The sequence below is a fragment of the Coregonus clupeaformis genome, chromosome 35 (genome assembly GCF_020615455.1).
Source record: "Coregonus clupeaformis isolate EN_2021a chromosome 35, ASM2061545v1, whole genome shotgun sequence".
Classification (NCBI taxonomy): domain Eukaryota; kingdom Metazoa; phylum Chordata; class Actinopteri; order Salmoniformes; family Salmonidae; genus Coregonus; species Coregonus clupeaformis.
Window position 1 is genome coordinate 6,069,612 of NC_059226.1, and position 16,682 is coordinate 6,086,293.

A 16,682-nucleotide genomic window follows, 5' to 3' on the forward strand; every position below is an offset into this window, starting at 1 on the left:
ATATTTTCTTTAAAATTTGATGATTGATATATTTTATTGAAAAAGTTATACATAATATTGTAGTTCTGGAAAAATATGGTCTGTTGATAATGTAGCTCCGGAAAATAACTGTTTCCAATTTGGTAACAGTAAGGGCATTCAAACGCAGATGAAATTTGCAGTTTCAACATGTCTAGACTATTGTGTTGAACCTCCCCCTCCTCTCACCAAGCATGCTCTCTATGGAAATCTGGAGCTACTGTACTACTCACTCCAGCATACAGCATAACAGTGGTTAGAGGGGAGAATTCTCCCCTTTCCCCCGTCGATCACATTCTGGGTCTCTGATATAGACCATACTGAGGCGTGTAGTCAGTCATAATAGATTTAGGCTGTTGTGAATTTAATGTATTTTCAGTCGTGCCTTAGCCACTGAAATGCACTCATAGTACGTTTTCAATTCTCTGCTATAAACTTTTCTTTAAATATTTTCTGTAAAGATGACAATGAAAAAGAGACATCAAATGTAACATTTTTTTATTTGGCATTTTCTTGCAAAAAAGATTTGTAAAAAATGCAAACATCAAATCACAAGAACTGCACTTAATTTACACACATTTGCAAAATCAGAACATGACAAAACAATGATGAACTGTGCAGGTCCAAACATTCTTGTCCACCGGTAGCTGTTCCAGATAATCATAAACATAACATATCATTCAAAGAAAGAGTTTGGGACGGGAGGAAGCAGGTTTAACTTGATATTTTCTGAGCTAACTGCATAACATACTGTTGGTTGTGGCTAACAGTGAACCTTTTTTACATCATGTAGGCCAGTCACCCACAAGCTTTTCCTTCCCCTGTGTTGGGATCTGTCTTTGGGTGACATAAATGAATGAAACTCAAACACTCCTATGTCCAGACCTCTTCCTTCCATAAGCATCAAAACACTACACTATAACACAACTAAACCAGACTGAACAAAAAAGGCACACAGTTGAGGGGCAGTTTCTTTTCTTGAGTCATACTACCAAAAGTCCACTATTGGCAGTCCTATGGCAGGATGTAAGCAGGCTGAACAAAATGTATTACATTTCAACTGAACACTTACAATGACCACTAAAATATTACCTTGAAGGCAATATTTGGATCACAACATACACTATTTGTACAAATTGAACTCTCCCCGTTTGAGTACAATATCAAAATCATAATACCTTTTAGTAACATATCACCATTCCGTAAATGATACAAATCATAGCAATAGCTTCTTCTTCCCTGCACACAACTTACAGTAAGCATCCAAAATGGATCACACACAAAATGACCTTCAGGTCTGCTTGGTGCTCACCCAAACACAAAGAAATACACAGAGCAAATAAGAAAAAATAAACAATTCAGTGTATTTTACATTTTCAAAATGAGACGACAAATTTCCACAGGCACTGCAGATTATAATATAGTAGGCCGTTTCAAAAAATACAATTGAAGGCCAGTACAAGAGCTTGACAGTAGTTCACAAGAGAATGACTCATCCGGACGGCGAGTTTTGATGATTAAATTTAAACGCCTGTTGGCATGGCGTTTCTCCATTTACATAAAGGTGGAAAAGCATTGGGCCACTTATGCTTATCTAACATGACAAGCTCACTGGTTCCCTGATTTACTTTAGGCTTTCTCTCCTCTTCAGATAGGCAGCTCCATAACTTATGTCTTATGATGGAGTATAGTTGTCAAAGCTTTTAGTGAGCCAATATAGTACTGTACACACACCCACAACATGTCACATTTTGTATGTCTCTCTACACATTACAATGGGTAATTTGTCCAATGTCAACAGATTAGCATATTATGAATATCATATTGATATCATGAATGATAAATGGATAAAAAAGAATAGTGTTATAATTGTGTACAACAGAGCTTTGAAGAATGTAGAGTTGTAGACACAATCTGATTATTCATTGGATCAGGTCTTGAACACCAGTATATTTACTGCATGTTTCCAACAAAAAAAACTAAAAACATAACAATTGCAACTGGTCCACTGATAGTAGACCATTCACAAAACTAACCAGATTTGCATAAGCTTTGGGAGACAACAGGTCATGTATACCGCCACAGATCACATACTTCTTACATCTGGATGTCCATGTAAGATAAGTAAATGGTGATTAGAGTAGAAGGATTTAGATCCACCTTGCCTCCATGGCAGGGAGTTTCAGTGTGGGGACTTAAAGGGCTATATGTAATATGTTTCCTTTGTAATTTCAGAAAATGTCCTTAATATATGTATAGTAATAGTGGAATGATAGTTTCACAATATTTATTTCAATTTTGTTTACATTCTGCCTACACAAAATTGCATTCTAATGGTGCAGCCTTATTGGCTATCAAAAGACAGACCATCTCTTGTTGTCAAATTGACTGAAGCCAGCAAATCTTGTATTGTCAATTCAACAACGGACCAGTCAATTTGACAATAAGAGATTTTCTGACCCCAGTCAATTTGACAACAAGAGACGGTTCGTTGTTGAATTGTTACATGTAGTACATTTAAGCTTCCACTGATGCCACTGATAGTGCTCAAGAAGACATAACAATCAGAAAAGAAACTGAGGGCTCTATTCAATCCGCATCACGGAAATGCAGCTTTACAGCGTGTTTGTAATTTAAAGGCAATGTTCTCGCTTTAGCGGAGACTGCATTCACGGTAAACGCTGCTTATGTCGGCTCAATCGGAAATTATCTTTAAATGTATATTGTGGAATCTGTAACACTTCAGAGTTACAGATTGAATAGAGTCCTAAGAGGGTGAAGATATGAAGAGAGAACCCTTGGCCTGACTGAGTGACATTTATGGTCAAATCACCTCCATAAGATAATGTAGGAACGCCTAAACAAGGACCATGGATGAATAGCTAAAGCAAAATGACATCATAAACAGATACTACCATGAAGTCTGAAAGGTATGTGTCAAATTATCTTAAATAACGAAATATATATAATATATACACTTTATAAAGTTTATAATGAACAATTAATGAACGTCATAGTACACTTGAAAACAGCAAAAATAAAATAATCTAAAAGGCTTTGGGGAAACGGTACAAAAGAAGAAACAGTAAAACGAAGCAATCAAAACATCCTCCAAACCTCTATCAAACATCTTAAAATCAATGGTGTGTGTTCCTGTGTGGTTTTGGCCAGATATGGGGAATACTGCTGAACACAGGGAAGAAATGTGGGGAAAGTGATTGATTGAGTCCTAATTATATAGTGATTGTGAAAGCTGATTTTTCCAAGGCTTCCAGTAGTCTAGCCTTGGATTGTGGGTGGATGTGGTGGGGTTGCGAAGAGCTTCGGCTGGCCACGTCAGAGCTTGGCCCTCTGCATATGTCACTTCCTCAGCTCCATGTACTTTACTCCAGGGAAAAGCACACACGGAAAGGTATGGGGGAGAGGGAGAAAAAACACCAACAAATGTCAATTCAGTGAGCAATACAAGATTCAAGAAATACATTAGACCATTAGTAGGGGTGTAACAATCCATCTACTACATCGATGTATCGATTTATATTCCTATGATCCAACTACATCGATCTGTGCTCGGCGAGTTGGCCTTTTGGACAACATATATCAATCTAACATCGTTTTAAAATGTAATAAATCGATTGTATCGATACTAGGAAATAACCCATTGGATTTAAGCACGTCAGACTTTATATATATATTTTTTCTTAGCACTTTTAATGATAAAGGCTTTAAACATTACTCGATTCAGTCTGCCTATCCGTGACGTCATTGCCCCGCGCCAGCAGCAGCGCAAAGGCGCAAAGACAACAAAACATAGCATGCCGGACGACAGAGGAGAAGCCGACGAGCGAGAAATTATCAAGCCACCATTGTGGTCCTTACAAGAAACAGGAATCTAGGAAACTTCACCTGCACTGTCCAGTATCCAGGTATTTATTTCAGTCACACTGGTTGAATTTTTGGCTAAAAGGTTACTGAATCGATTTCAAGTCACTGAATCGTTTCGGATCGTATCGTTCTAAATGAACCAATATCGTCCTTGAATCGTATCGACAACCACGAATCGTGATACAAATCGAATCGTTGTTAAAACGAATCGTTACACCCCTAACCATTAGGCTACTTCTGTTTAGCGAATAGCTTTCGTATTCCATAGTTACCTGGTCACTGGTGCCATTCTTGTCACCGTTGACGCCCTTCAGAAGTCCGGCATCCTCGGTCTTGGTGTTAGTCTTCATCTCCACCACAATGTCATCTTTGTTGGGGTTCTCCTTGGTGCTGGAGATGGAGAGCACAAACTCAGTTTACTCTCAAAAGTCCTCTCCAGTGAGGAAAGTATCACATTCTTAGAGGCAGAAAGACTCATTTATGGATGAACATATAGAATACATTTACCTAACACTTTTTCAAGTGCTCATGGTGGTTTGCTTTGTAATTTACCCTAATACACTACCAATGTGTAGCACCCACCTTATAGAACTAGACACAAAACCTGGCCCTAGACCAGTTGTTAAAGTGCAATACTCACATCTCCTGCTTGCCAGAGCGGCCACAGGGGATCTTGCCCTTCTTGTGGAGGAAGTAGAGCACACTCCCCAGGATGGCCAGCAGAAGGATACAGAGGATGATGACCACAATGATCACACCATTGCCCTCAGCTATATAGACAGATAGAGAGAGGGGAGGGCAAGCTCAGGTTAATGCTTATACCCGTTCACCGATCCAGTGACTGGGAGAATGGAGAATGATCATGGAGAATCATCCAGACATGATAAGTGTAAACACTTCCTGGTCACCTGTGCTGCCTATACACGTGACCAGTGACCCATGACCCCATGTGAGAGTGCCCTTAGTGTAAATAACAAGTGAAAACATCCCTAGACAGACAACATATACCCAACACATAAGAAGGCCAAAATGACTCGTACAATAACGTTTTCTGATTTGTCTACATCAGTAGTTGTCAAAGCAGTTGTGACAACTTTTTACATCAGCAGTAGTCACAAAGTGGTTACTGTAAATAACCCGGCCATGACCCCAAAGAGCAAGCAGAAGCTAAATCAGAAGCATAGTGGCCAGGGATGGGTGGACCATCCTCTTCTTGCAGTACCAACAAAAATAGATGTAATAGCAGGACAAAACATAGAAAGATGTGGAGGAAAGTAGCCACTAGCCAGTATAGTCCACTCAGTAACACTTGCCACTGTTTTCCAGGGAGTCCTGGGATCCAGGTTGTAGAACAGTTGTAGAGTATGGAGCTATTTATTGGTCATGAATTATGGCCAAGTCATAAGAAGCAGATGGGAAACAAATAAAATGTCAATTTCCTGGTTCTCTGACAGAATGGCACAATAGATGTGGTTCATTTGTTGTGTTCGGAACATTGTACAAATTACTGTATGTTCCCTACAGGCTGGTGTGGTTTTTAATGTAAGAGTGGGTTTGAATGTACACATTAACTTCCCAGCTTCAGCTCTCATGCTTTGTGAGTGAGTGCTCCAGACACTGGGCAGAGAGAGATGGGAAATAGCCCTGGCCTGCCCCTGTGACAGAGCCATCAACATTTCAGTGCAATCCTCCCAGGAGGAAATTAGAGTGTGCTACTACCTACCAGAGCAATTAACTCCTATATTTAACCATGTAGTAAGCCCTTGTTAAAAGGGAAACAATTGTCTGGGTATGGGTTTATGAGAATTTCTATTGCAACAGCTCAATAAAACAGTGAGACAGCGCATTAACTTCCCCAATAATAAGTAAATATGCGTGTTTTTGGCACTCGACCACTATAAGTGTTGGCTCTTTCTTTCCTGTTAGATTTTTCTCTTTCACACAGAATTTTAAATGTACCCACAGGCAATGAGCAGAGCCAATCCTCCCGCTCGTTCCAGCGAACACTTTGCCGATATGAAAATCATGAAATATTTAGTTGCCTCGTTGTCTAATCCTTAATTGTCTGGGTTGGTGTGTATTCAGAGAGAATCAAACAAAAGTTGAGAGAAAGCAAATAAAAAAATCTAAAAGTTATTCTCTACTAGGTAAGAGTGATCCAAAGGTCAAGAAGAACAGAAACAGTGTGGGAGCATGGTTCAGTGGTAGTGCTGAAGCCCCTCAAACACATATTGCCCACATAGACTCCCACCCCACACATTAGTGCTGTTTCCTCTCTATACTCTGCACTCCCTCTATCTTCCAACTGTCTAAATAAAAGTGATAAAATACGCAAGGACGGTGCTCCCGTTCTCCTTTAAAAAAGAGCAACAGAGATCAGCAAGAATACAATAATAGCAAGATCGCTGTCTTACCGGGTGAGTAGGGCGCGGTTGAAGTGACCATGGGAACTGTGGACAAGCAAAACAACAATTAAAATGTAAGAGCTTCCCATCACCAAATATATTTCCCCATATATTCTAAATATATGCCCATTAGTGATGCGCGGGTGAGCTGTTTGTTCACCCGCACCAACCCGCAATTGCTAATAAACCATCCGCAACCGCCAGACTGTATGTGATAAAGTGAAAATCTGAGGCCCGCACCCGACCCTAACCTGCATTTTGGTAGGCTATTCGTTAGTCAACTTGTCTATAATTAGATACATGCAGATTCTCTTCTGTCATTACTGCCCTAGAACACTAAATAAACCCTTGCTCACCAGAATGATGTCATAAATCGATAGAATAAATGTTTCAATCTAGTTGACATCGGTAAAGTTGTTTTCTCTCATGCAGTAAAGAGGTTTAGGGACCGGGGAGAAAATGCAAAAAAAACAACAAAAACAACAGGAAAGACTTTCCATGCATTTCCAAATTACACCAGTTTGACCAGTTTTAAGGAAATTAAAGGGTAACTCGCACCCCAATTTCAGCCTTTGCACAACCCTTTAAAATAAACTAAAAATGCATTCAGGTGAGAAGTTGTGGGTGGGGGGAATTGCTCATAAATATTCATTTTGGGAGTGGGTAAACATAGTTGTACTTGATCCCAACACTTTCTCACTAAACCATACTTACCAGAAGTCCACTGGAACGCTTTGATAATAAAATAATGTGCATCGCGAGCAAATACGGCTCTGGACAGTTAGCTCACAGTGGTAAGGTGCCGAGTTCCTGACATCTATTGCCACTTGCGGTGTAAGTTCGAATCCCCCATGTGGGGCAAAACAAATATTTGAAATGTGGACTCATATTTATTGCGGTGTTGGGAAGAAAAGTGCAATCATCACCTTGAAAATTAAGATTAGGGGCTCAATTCAATCCGCATTGCAGTTTTCACGCAATAGCTATTTTTCCAATGGTCAAATTAACTCACAGATTGGTTTTGGGTACTGTATGAAAACCTACAACTACTACCAGGGCGACCCCTTTCACAGGTACGCTTTCACTTTTCAGAATTAGAAGTGTGTGGGCATGGGACAAATATTGTAAATTAAGGATTAGAACTTACAACCATTGAACTATGAGCCAACTGTCTTAGCGGACTGCGCCACCAATCAGTCATAGCGGTTGAGAAAAAAGACAGCGAGTTGACATTACCACCATTGTCATCTATTTCTTGTTACGTATGATGGATGTAGCTATGAATATAAACATAGAATCCTCATAGCCTACATGTTTTTTTTCTTTGTAAAAGCACATATACACTACATGACCAAAAAAAGCATGTGGACACCTGAACATCTCATTCCAAAATCATCGGCCATGGAAAGTTTGAAACTCGGTAGTGAGTGTTGCAACCGAGGACAGACGACTTTTACGCGCCACGCACTTCAGTGGTCCCGTTCTGTGAGCTTGTTTATTTATTTATTTCACCTTTATTTAACCAGGTAAACCAGTTGAGAACAAGTTCTCATTTACAACTGCGACCTGGCCAAGATAAAGCAAAGTGTGGCTTATCACTTCGCGGCTGAGCCGTTGTTGCTCCTAGATGTTTCCACTTCACAATAACAGCACATACAGTTGACCGGAGCAGCTCTAGCAGGGCAGAAATTTGACGAACTGACTTGTTGGAAAGGTGGCATCCTATGACAGTGCCACGTTGAAAGTCACTGAGCTCTTCAGTAAGGCCATTCTACTGCCGATGTTTGTCTATGGAGATTGCATGGCTGTATGCTCGATTTTATACACCTGTCAGAAATGGATGTGGCTGAAATAGACGAATCCACTAAATTGAAGGGGTGTCCCATATTTTTGTATATGTAGTGTATCACTTTGCAAAGAACTGTCTAAATTAAGACCATCATTTATGTGTTTCAATATAACTAAGCCTAAAACATCTGGTTTCAAATTTAAAAAAGTTTTCTTAATGAAAGTTACTCTTTAAAAGCTGTTAAAACGACCCAACATGTTTTTGATAAGATTTCAGTTCGGCTTGGATGCATATTTTATGTGGTTGAAATACTATCAGCTTTTATGATGCTGATAAAGACAGCACCTTTACAGACAGTCCCTAAATGTGAATTTGTTCTTTCAAGATGCTGAAATAAATAAATCATATTGCTCCACTCCTGTTCCAGAGTCATAATTAGCATTTGGTGTATAATTTTACTGCAAGAAATGCTTAATTCTGCAGGAGTTCATATTTTATTAGGCTATGTGACAGGTTATAGACCTACAGTCAGTGTCCAATATTCCATTTAACCCATCTAAACAGTACAGTTCCTTTGACGTGCCATTTTGAAGTCCCCGTTTTATGACTGTCGAATTTATATAGTGCCTCACAATTATCACACATAACACTGCTATCATCCTCTTTTACCACTCACCAAATCTTTGCCAAACATTAGACTACTGTTCTGGCCCTCTCTTCTATTGATTTTCAACTCTCCTTTTCGCAGCTTTTCTCTTATTGTCAACATTGTCCTTTTTGCCTCAGTGGATCAACGTTAACTTTTTTTGCCCAAGTTCCCAAAAGCATTTGGCAATTGGCCTGTACTTGGCACACTACAGTTAGGCCCTAAAGCTTAGGCTACGCACTAGATAAAAAATTATGAAAGAAAAACCTCAATGTAGCCTATAGATATGAATTGCACAATAATTATACATTTATGGATTTTCTATGCATTGTTTTCTCTTTATTCAACCTGCCTGCCACCCACCCACCCTTCATTCACACAAAGTTTCATGACCCTAAACCCACCCGCCCCGCATATATAACTGCGAGGACTGCGGGTTATGAGTCGCATCACTAATGCCCATACTGTATATTCCTATGTAGTGTATATGGTAGGGTGGCTTACTGGCTCTGATGCTGAAGGACTTTGTCTCTGTGCCAATATCGTTGGTGGAGTTACAGAAGGCTGTGATGTCAGAGGTCACTTTGACAGACACCACGCTGATAGTGCTGTGCTCCGTGGCTCTGGTCAGCACCTCGCGCCAGCTCTGTTAACACACAGCACACACACACTAAAGTCATGTCATCAGTCACACCAATGTGCATCGCAACAGACATACCCAAGAAAATTACATAGCAATTTTTTATTTATTTAATTCATGCAATGTAAATATGCCCACATATGTAAACTGCCCAGAGCGCTGCCAAGCCCTGTGTTACCTGGCTGCCAGTCACGGTCCAAGAGATGGTGGGAAGGGGGTGTGCATGTGCCTCACAGCTCAGGTTCACCCACTTCCCAGCTCCCTCATCCATTTCAACCTCCCTGTCAGCATCCTTCATCTGGGGAGCACCTGGAGACGGGTTACAAACACATATACATTACAGACTCCAGTAAAAGACAGTTTTTGAGGTATGAAAACATCTGATCTGATAAACTCAATCCATTGTTTCTGGTAGAACACCCCACATACAACTAATCACCAAGTAGTGAAAGTGCTGAGCTAATGCAAAAATGTTCCCCAGAAATGGATTGTATGTTACAGAGAGTACATGTGGTGGTGTGGTGACTCACCCTGGACGATGATGTGGACTGAGCCAGAGGTGTGCAGTCCAGGCAGGGAAGGAACAGTCACCTCACACACATACTCTCCTGCCGTGTCATAGGTGGCATCCTGCAGGAACAGCATGTGGCCTGTGCCAACCTGCTGCCCATTCTACACAAAGACAAAAAATATACAGACAAACATAAGACATATAAGAGGTAGAGTAATGGTCATCTCTTATGTCACTCTTATAACCGTGTTGCATTTAAAGCACTAAGTTAGTGCTTATTACGGGGTATACTGTACCTTGAACCAGACAGTGGCGGTTTCCAGGGAAGACAGAGCGTTGCAAGTAGCAGTCAGACTCTCTCCTTTTAACAAGATCTCTGAGTCTTTGGGCACCACAACAGCTGGGTCCAGATCTGGAGAGAGTAGACATGATGTGAGGACAAGACATTGCTAAGTACCATGCTGGTGTGTGGTCCATGCAACCTTATTCCAATCAAATGCCTTCTCAATTTGAATTACATCACTGCAAATCATGTTTATCGACGGTGACAATGTTGACTTCAATTAAATTATCTTAATGAGTAGTGAAGTGATGCAGTGACAGTGAGCGAGTGGCACACAACTGCAGAGCTGTCTATCTCGGTAATCAAAGGGCCATGAGTAAAAATAATTGATTGCGTGAAACTCAATCAAGCAACTAATTCAACCACTTCCAGTCCAAACCAACAGAGCATTAAAAAAGACATGTGTACGTGTGCGTGCACATGTTTCAGTGTGTGTGTATGTGTGTGTTAGCTAACTTACAGTGGATAGTGAGCTGCATGTCTCCCGTGACCTCCTCGTAGGTGTCCAGGTCCAGAGAACGGCACTGGTAGACCCCGCTGTTCCCACGGATCACCTCCCTCAGCACCAAAGTGTCATCGCTGGCCTCTAGCACCGTCTCCTGCTCCTGAGAGGGGCAACATCAGGTTTACACTGTCATATTAATGGATCTACATTTTGGCTACTTTTAGGGAATGGCAATCTTTGGCAAACATAGATTTTGGGTTGAATTATCCCTTTAAGTCACACCCAAACAACAGCTAAACTAGTCTGGTTAACGTGAGCTATTTAAAACGTTTAAAATGTTCCTGTGACCCTCTTAATCAGTGGTTCCAAAACTGTGGGTCGGGACCCACTTGTGGGTCACAGCAGGGGTCCAGGTGGGTCGCAGGATGACATTTCTTGTGCATTGCTGCCAAGATGAGGACCTAAAATGTTCTTGCCCAGGACCCGGACAGAATTCAGCAGTGCAGACGACCGACCATGCCCATTGCCACACCCAGCGATGGGCAAAATTTACAAAATACAATTACAAAATACCATAAAGATCAATGTATTAAAAACTACAAAATACTTTGAAATGTATTGAATTAAAATACATGTATTTAGTATTTTAAAATACATAAATAAATGTGCAAGTAGCCGGCCCGAACAGCAACAACATTTTCAGTAACGGTTACAGAAACGTTTTACTTTCTATGACTGTGATATGTTGTTGTTAATCTACACTACATGACCAAAAGTATGTGGACACCTGCTCATCGAACATCTCATTCCAAAATCATGGGCATTAATATGGAGTTGGTCCCCCCTTTGCGGACAGCCTCCACTCTTCTAGGAAGGCTTTCCACTAGATGTTGGAACAGGCATCCGCCAAACCCAGATTCGTCCGTCGGACTGCCAGATGGTGAAGCGTGATTCATCACTCCAGAGAACGTGTTTCCACTGCTCCAGAGTCCATGGCAAGCTTTACACCACTCCTTAGGCTTGTGTGCGGCTGCTCGGCCATGGAAACTAATTTCATAAAGCTCCCGACAAAAAGTTATTGTGCTGACGTTGCTTCCAGAGGCAGTTTGGAACTCGGTAATGAGTGTTGCAACTGAGGACAGACGATTTTTATGTGGCTATCCTAAAGAACTACAAATGCCATGATGATCTGGACGAGACTGCCAAATCGAGGCAAAGGTAAGAATATCTGAATTAACTATCTAATGTTAGCTAAATTTAGTAATTAATAAATTGGCAACATTTCATCAAACTGACAATTCTTTGAACTGTCTTGTGCAAGTTTTAAATTGACACAATATCCTATGGGAAAAATGAATGGTGGAAAAACGATTGGAACCATTTCCCTGTTTGACCGCTAGGTTTTATGGGTATTATGACACCTCCACTGTGGGGCTCTATGGGGTGACGTCAGAGTTGGGATGTTCCAAGGATCCCATTTAGACTTTTCTGTAACGCGACTTCCGCTTTTGGACGTTAACAAGGTGACACTCCAACTTAACTCCTCCTCCACATTTACTGGATTGGTTGAACAGTGCAGAAGATAACCTCCCCCAACAGAATGTGGGGTGTCCTACTCAGACGTTTCTTTTACGCCTGCTATGTTAGGTTAGGGAACCCCTGCTCTGAATGACCAAACCATGCCTCTATCCACATCCCAGTCTTAAGACCCAACAGGGGAAACCCCAAATGTGTTATTGTGGTCAGTTGAACATACTGTAGGTATTGTGTGTGAGACATGGGAATGAGAACTATCCCATCCTGAGGATTTTGATCTCCAGTCAGTCACAGACCTTGCCTGCCGGGGTCCAAAGATCTCTCCCAGAGCCACAGGGTCAAACATGATGCGGTCCCGTTCACAAGGCCTACACTTCTACTCCGAGGCCTGAGTCTGAATATCAAAAACATTCTCCAGATGTCTGCTGCGTGTCACGTTTTTCTCCCCCGTTTTATGGTTATCTGGACTCAATAGGCAGACGCAGAAAAGGGGGCCATTCTTACTTGTTCTCGGTTGAAAGTGAAGGGCGGCGGGGGGTTGCCATCGCCTTGGCAACGAAGCTCCACAGTGTCCCCCTCTTTGACCAGGCCCTGGGGAGATTCCTTCCACAGCTCGATGATGGTTGTGGGGACTGCGGGACAAAAAACATACATCAACGGGGCTATTCAACGCCTGGTGAAGTCACCAGGCTAAGCCGCTTTACATGCCAGTCATTTACTCAGCACTGACAACAGCAGAGTTTGTGTTTTGTCATCGCTGTCATGGTATGCTAAATTGGTTCAAACAACACTAGATACATTGAGAAAACATTGTGGGCTAAAATTGAAAGAGCGTCAAAGATGGTGGGTTTGGATTAGATTAGTTGGTTTACTACTTTGACAACCCAGAAGCTGTTGACTTGTTTTAGATAGGCTGATATAATTTCATAGGCTTTAACTTGAGTGTTTTAGAGAGAAACACCAGTGACCACCCTACTAGTTGATAGGGATAGTCATAAAAACAACCGGAGAGCACCTTTAGCACAACGAGGTAGTATTAACTCTAGTTAGCATTACATTCAATTGAACTCAATAATGCTCAAATTATTAGCATGCTGAGTCAACATACAGTGAGGGAAAAAAGTATTTGATCCCCAGCTGATTTTGTACGTTTGCCCACTGACAAAATGATCAGTCTATTATTTTAATGGTAGGTTTATTTGAACAGTGAGAGACAGAATAACAACAAAAAAATCCAGAAAAACACATGTAAAAAATGTTATAAATTGATTTGTATTTTAATGAGGGAAATAAGTGTTTGACCCCCTCTCAATCAGAAAGATTTCTGGCTCCCAGGTGTCTTTTATACAGGTAACGAGCTGAGATTAGGAGCACACTCTTAAAGGGAGTGCTCCTAATCTCAGTTTGTTACCTGTATAAAAGACACCTGTCCACAGAAGCAATCAATCAATCAGATTCCAAACTCTCCACCATGGCCAAGACCAAAGAGCTCTCTAAGGATGTCAGGGACAAGATTGTAGATCTACACAAGGCTGGAATGGGCTACAAGACCATCGCCAAGCAGCTTGGTGAGAAGGTGACAACAGTTGGTGCGATTATTCGCAAATGGAAGAAACACAAAATAACTGTAAATCTCCCTCGGCCTGGGGCTCCATGCAAGATCTCACCTCGTGGAGTTGCAATGATCATGAGAATGGTGAGGAATCAGCCCAGAACTACACGGGAGGATTTTGTCAATGATCTCAAGGCAGCTGGGACCATAGTCACCAAGAAAACAATTGGTAACACACTACGCCGTGAAGGACTGAAATCCTGCAGCGCCTGCAAGGTCCCCCTGCTCAAGAAAGCACATATACAGGCCCGTCTGAAGTTAGCCAATGAACATCTGAATGATTCAGAGGAGAACTGGGTGAAAGTGTTGTGGTCAGATGAGACCAAAATGGAGCTCTTTGGCATCAACTCAACTCGCCGTGTTTGGAGGAGGAGGAATGCTGCCTATTAAAAAAAAAAAAAAAAATATTTCACCTTTATTTAACCAGGTAAGCCAGTTGAGAACAGGTTCTCATTTACAACTGCGACCTGGCCAAGATAAAGCAAAGTAGTGCAATAAAAACAACACAGAGTTACATATGGGGTAAAAAACATAAAGTCAGAAATACAACAGAAAATATATATACAGTGTGTGCAAATGTAGCAAGTTATGGAGGTAAGGCAATAAATAGGCTATAGTGCAGAATAATTACAATAGTATTAACACTGGAATGCTAGATGTGCAAGAGATTATGTGCAAATAGAGATACTGGGGTGCAAAAGAGCAAAATAAATAACAATATAGGGATGAGGTAGTTGGGTGGGCTAATTTCAGATGGGCTGTGTACAGGTGCAGTGATCGGTAAGGTGCTCTGACAACTGATGCTTAAAGTTATTGAGGGAGATAAGAGTCTCCAGCTTCAGAGATTTTTGCAATTTGTTCCAGTCATTGGCAGCAGAGAACTGGAAGGAATGGCGGCCAAAGGAGGTGTTGGCTTTGGGAATGACCAGTGAGATATACCTGCTGGAGCGCAGACTACGGGTGGGTGCTGCTATGGTGACCAATGAGCTAAGATAAGGCGGGGATTTGCCTAGCAGTGATTTATAGATGGCCTGGAGCCAGTGGGTTTGACGACGAACATGTAGTGAGGACCAGCCAACAAGAGCGTACAGGTCACAGTGGTGGGTAGTGTATGGGGCTTTGGAGACAAAACAGATGGCACTGTGATAGACTACATCCAATTTGCTGAGTAGAGTGTTGGAGGCTATTTTGTAAATGACATCGCCGAAGTCAAGGATCGGTAGGATAGTCAGTTTTACGAGGGCATGTTTGGCAGCATGAGTGAAGGAGGCTTTGTTGCGAAATAGGAAGCCGATTCTAGATTTAACTTTGGATTGGAGATTCTTTATGTGAGTCTGGAAGTTGAGTTTACAGTCTAACCAGACACCTAGGTATTTGTAGTTGTCCACATACTCTAGGTCAGACCCGTCGAGAGTGGTGATTCTAGTCGGGTGGGCGGGTGCCAGCAGCGTTCGATTGAAAAGCATGCATTTAGTTTTACTAGTGTTTAAGAGCAGTTGAAGGCTACTGAAGGATTGTTGTATGGCATTGAAGCTCGTTTGGAGGTTTGTTAACACAGTGTCCAATGAAGGGCCAGATGTATACAAAATGGTGTCGTCTGCATAGAGGTGGATCTGAGAGTCACCAGCAGCAAGAGCGACATCATTGATATACACGGAGAAAAGTGTCGGCCCAAGAATTGAACCCTGTGGCACCCCCATAGAGACTGCCATAGGTCCAGACAACAGGCCCTCCGATTTGACACACTGAACTCTATCTGAGAAGTAGTTGGTGAACCAGGCGAGGCAGTCATTTGAGAAACCAAGGCTATTTAGTCTGCCAATAAGAATGCGGTGGTTGACAGAGTCGAAAGCCTTGGCCAGGTCGATGAAGACGGCTGCACAGTACTGTCTATTATCAATCGTGGTTATAATATCGTTTAGGACCTTGAGCGTGGCTGAAGTGCACCCGTGACCAGCTCGGAAACCGGATTGCATAGCGGAGAAGGTACGGTGGTATTTGAAATGGTCGATGATCTGTTTGTTAACTTGGCTTTCGAATACTTTGAAAGGCAGGGCAGGATGGATATAGGTCTGTAGCAGTTTGGATCTAGAGTGTCACCCCCTTTGAAGAGGGGGATGACCGCGGCAGCTTTCCAATCTCTGGGGATCTCAGACGTTATGAAAGAGAGGTTGAACAGACTAGTAATAGGGGTTGCGACAATTTCGGCGGCTAGTTTTAGAAAGAAAGGGTCCAGATTGTCTAGCCCAGCTGATTTGTAGGGGTCCAGATTTTGCAGCGCTTTCAAAACATCAGCTGTCTGAATTTGTGTGAAGGAGAAGCGGGGGGAATGGGCAAGTTGCAGCAGAGGGTGCAGAGTTGGTGGCCGGGTTAGTGGTAGCCAGATGGAAAGCATGGCCAGCTGTAGCAAAATGCTTGTTGAAATTCTCGATTATTGTAGATTTATCGGTGGTGATAGTGTTTCCTAGCCTCAGTGCAGTGGGCAGCTGGGAGGAAGTGCTCTTATTCTCCATGGACTTTACAGTGTCCCAAAACTTTTTGGAGTTAGTGCTACAGGATGCAAATTTCTGTTTGAAAAAAGTTAGCCTTTGCTTTCCTGACTGCTTGTGTATATTGGTTCCTAACTTCCCTGAAAAGTTGCATATCGCGGGGGCTATTTGATGCTAATGCTGTACGCCACAGGATGTTTTTGTGCTGGTCAAGGGCAGTCAAGTCTGAGGAGAACCAGGGGCTATATCGGTTCTTAGTTCTGTATTTTTGAATGGGGCATGTTTATTTAAGATTGAGAGGAAATTACTTTTAAGGAACAACCAGGCATCCTCTACTGACGGAATGAGATCTATATCCATCCA

The 16,682-nt window shown here is 41.9% G+C and overlaps 1 protein-coding gene across 3 annotated transcripts in view; it reads right to left on the minus strand.

Annotated features, from left to right (window-relative positions):
- Window positions 1-499: 499 nt before the first annotated feature.
- The window catches only part of LOC121551973 (cell surface glycoprotein MUC18), a 74,212-nt gene continuing 58,029 nt past the window's right edge, over window positions 500-16,682 (minus strand). The window contains exons 7-16 of one of the 3 annotated variants that reach the window (XM_041864653.2): window positions 12,723-12,850; window positions 10,698-10,842; window positions 10,191-10,306; window positions 9,914-10,055; window positions 9,562-9,692; window positions 9,248-9,389; window positions 6,318-6,353; window positions 4,544-4,673; window positions 4,176-4,293; window positions 500-3,399 (exon numbers count right to left, since the gene is read on the minus strand). In XM_041864653.2, the coding sequence (XP_041720587.1) occupies window positions 3,379-3,399; window positions 4,176-4,293; window positions 4,544-4,673; window positions 6,318-6,353; window positions 9,248-9,389; window positions 9,562-9,692; window positions 9,914-10,055; window positions 10,191-10,306; window positions 10,698-10,842; window positions 12,723-12,850 (1,109 nt within the window). In that variant the 3' untranslated portion in view covers window positions 500-3,378. Of the gene's footprint in view, window positions 3,405-4,175; window positions 4,294-4,543; window positions 4,674-6,317; window positions 6,354-9,247; window positions 9,390-9,561; window positions 9,693-9,913; window positions 10,056-10,190; window positions 10,307-10,697; window positions 10,843-12,722; window positions 12,851-16,682 lie in introns of all 3 variants that reach the window. The other 2 variants (XM_041864654.2, XM_041864655.2) reach the window with 2 other exon arrangements.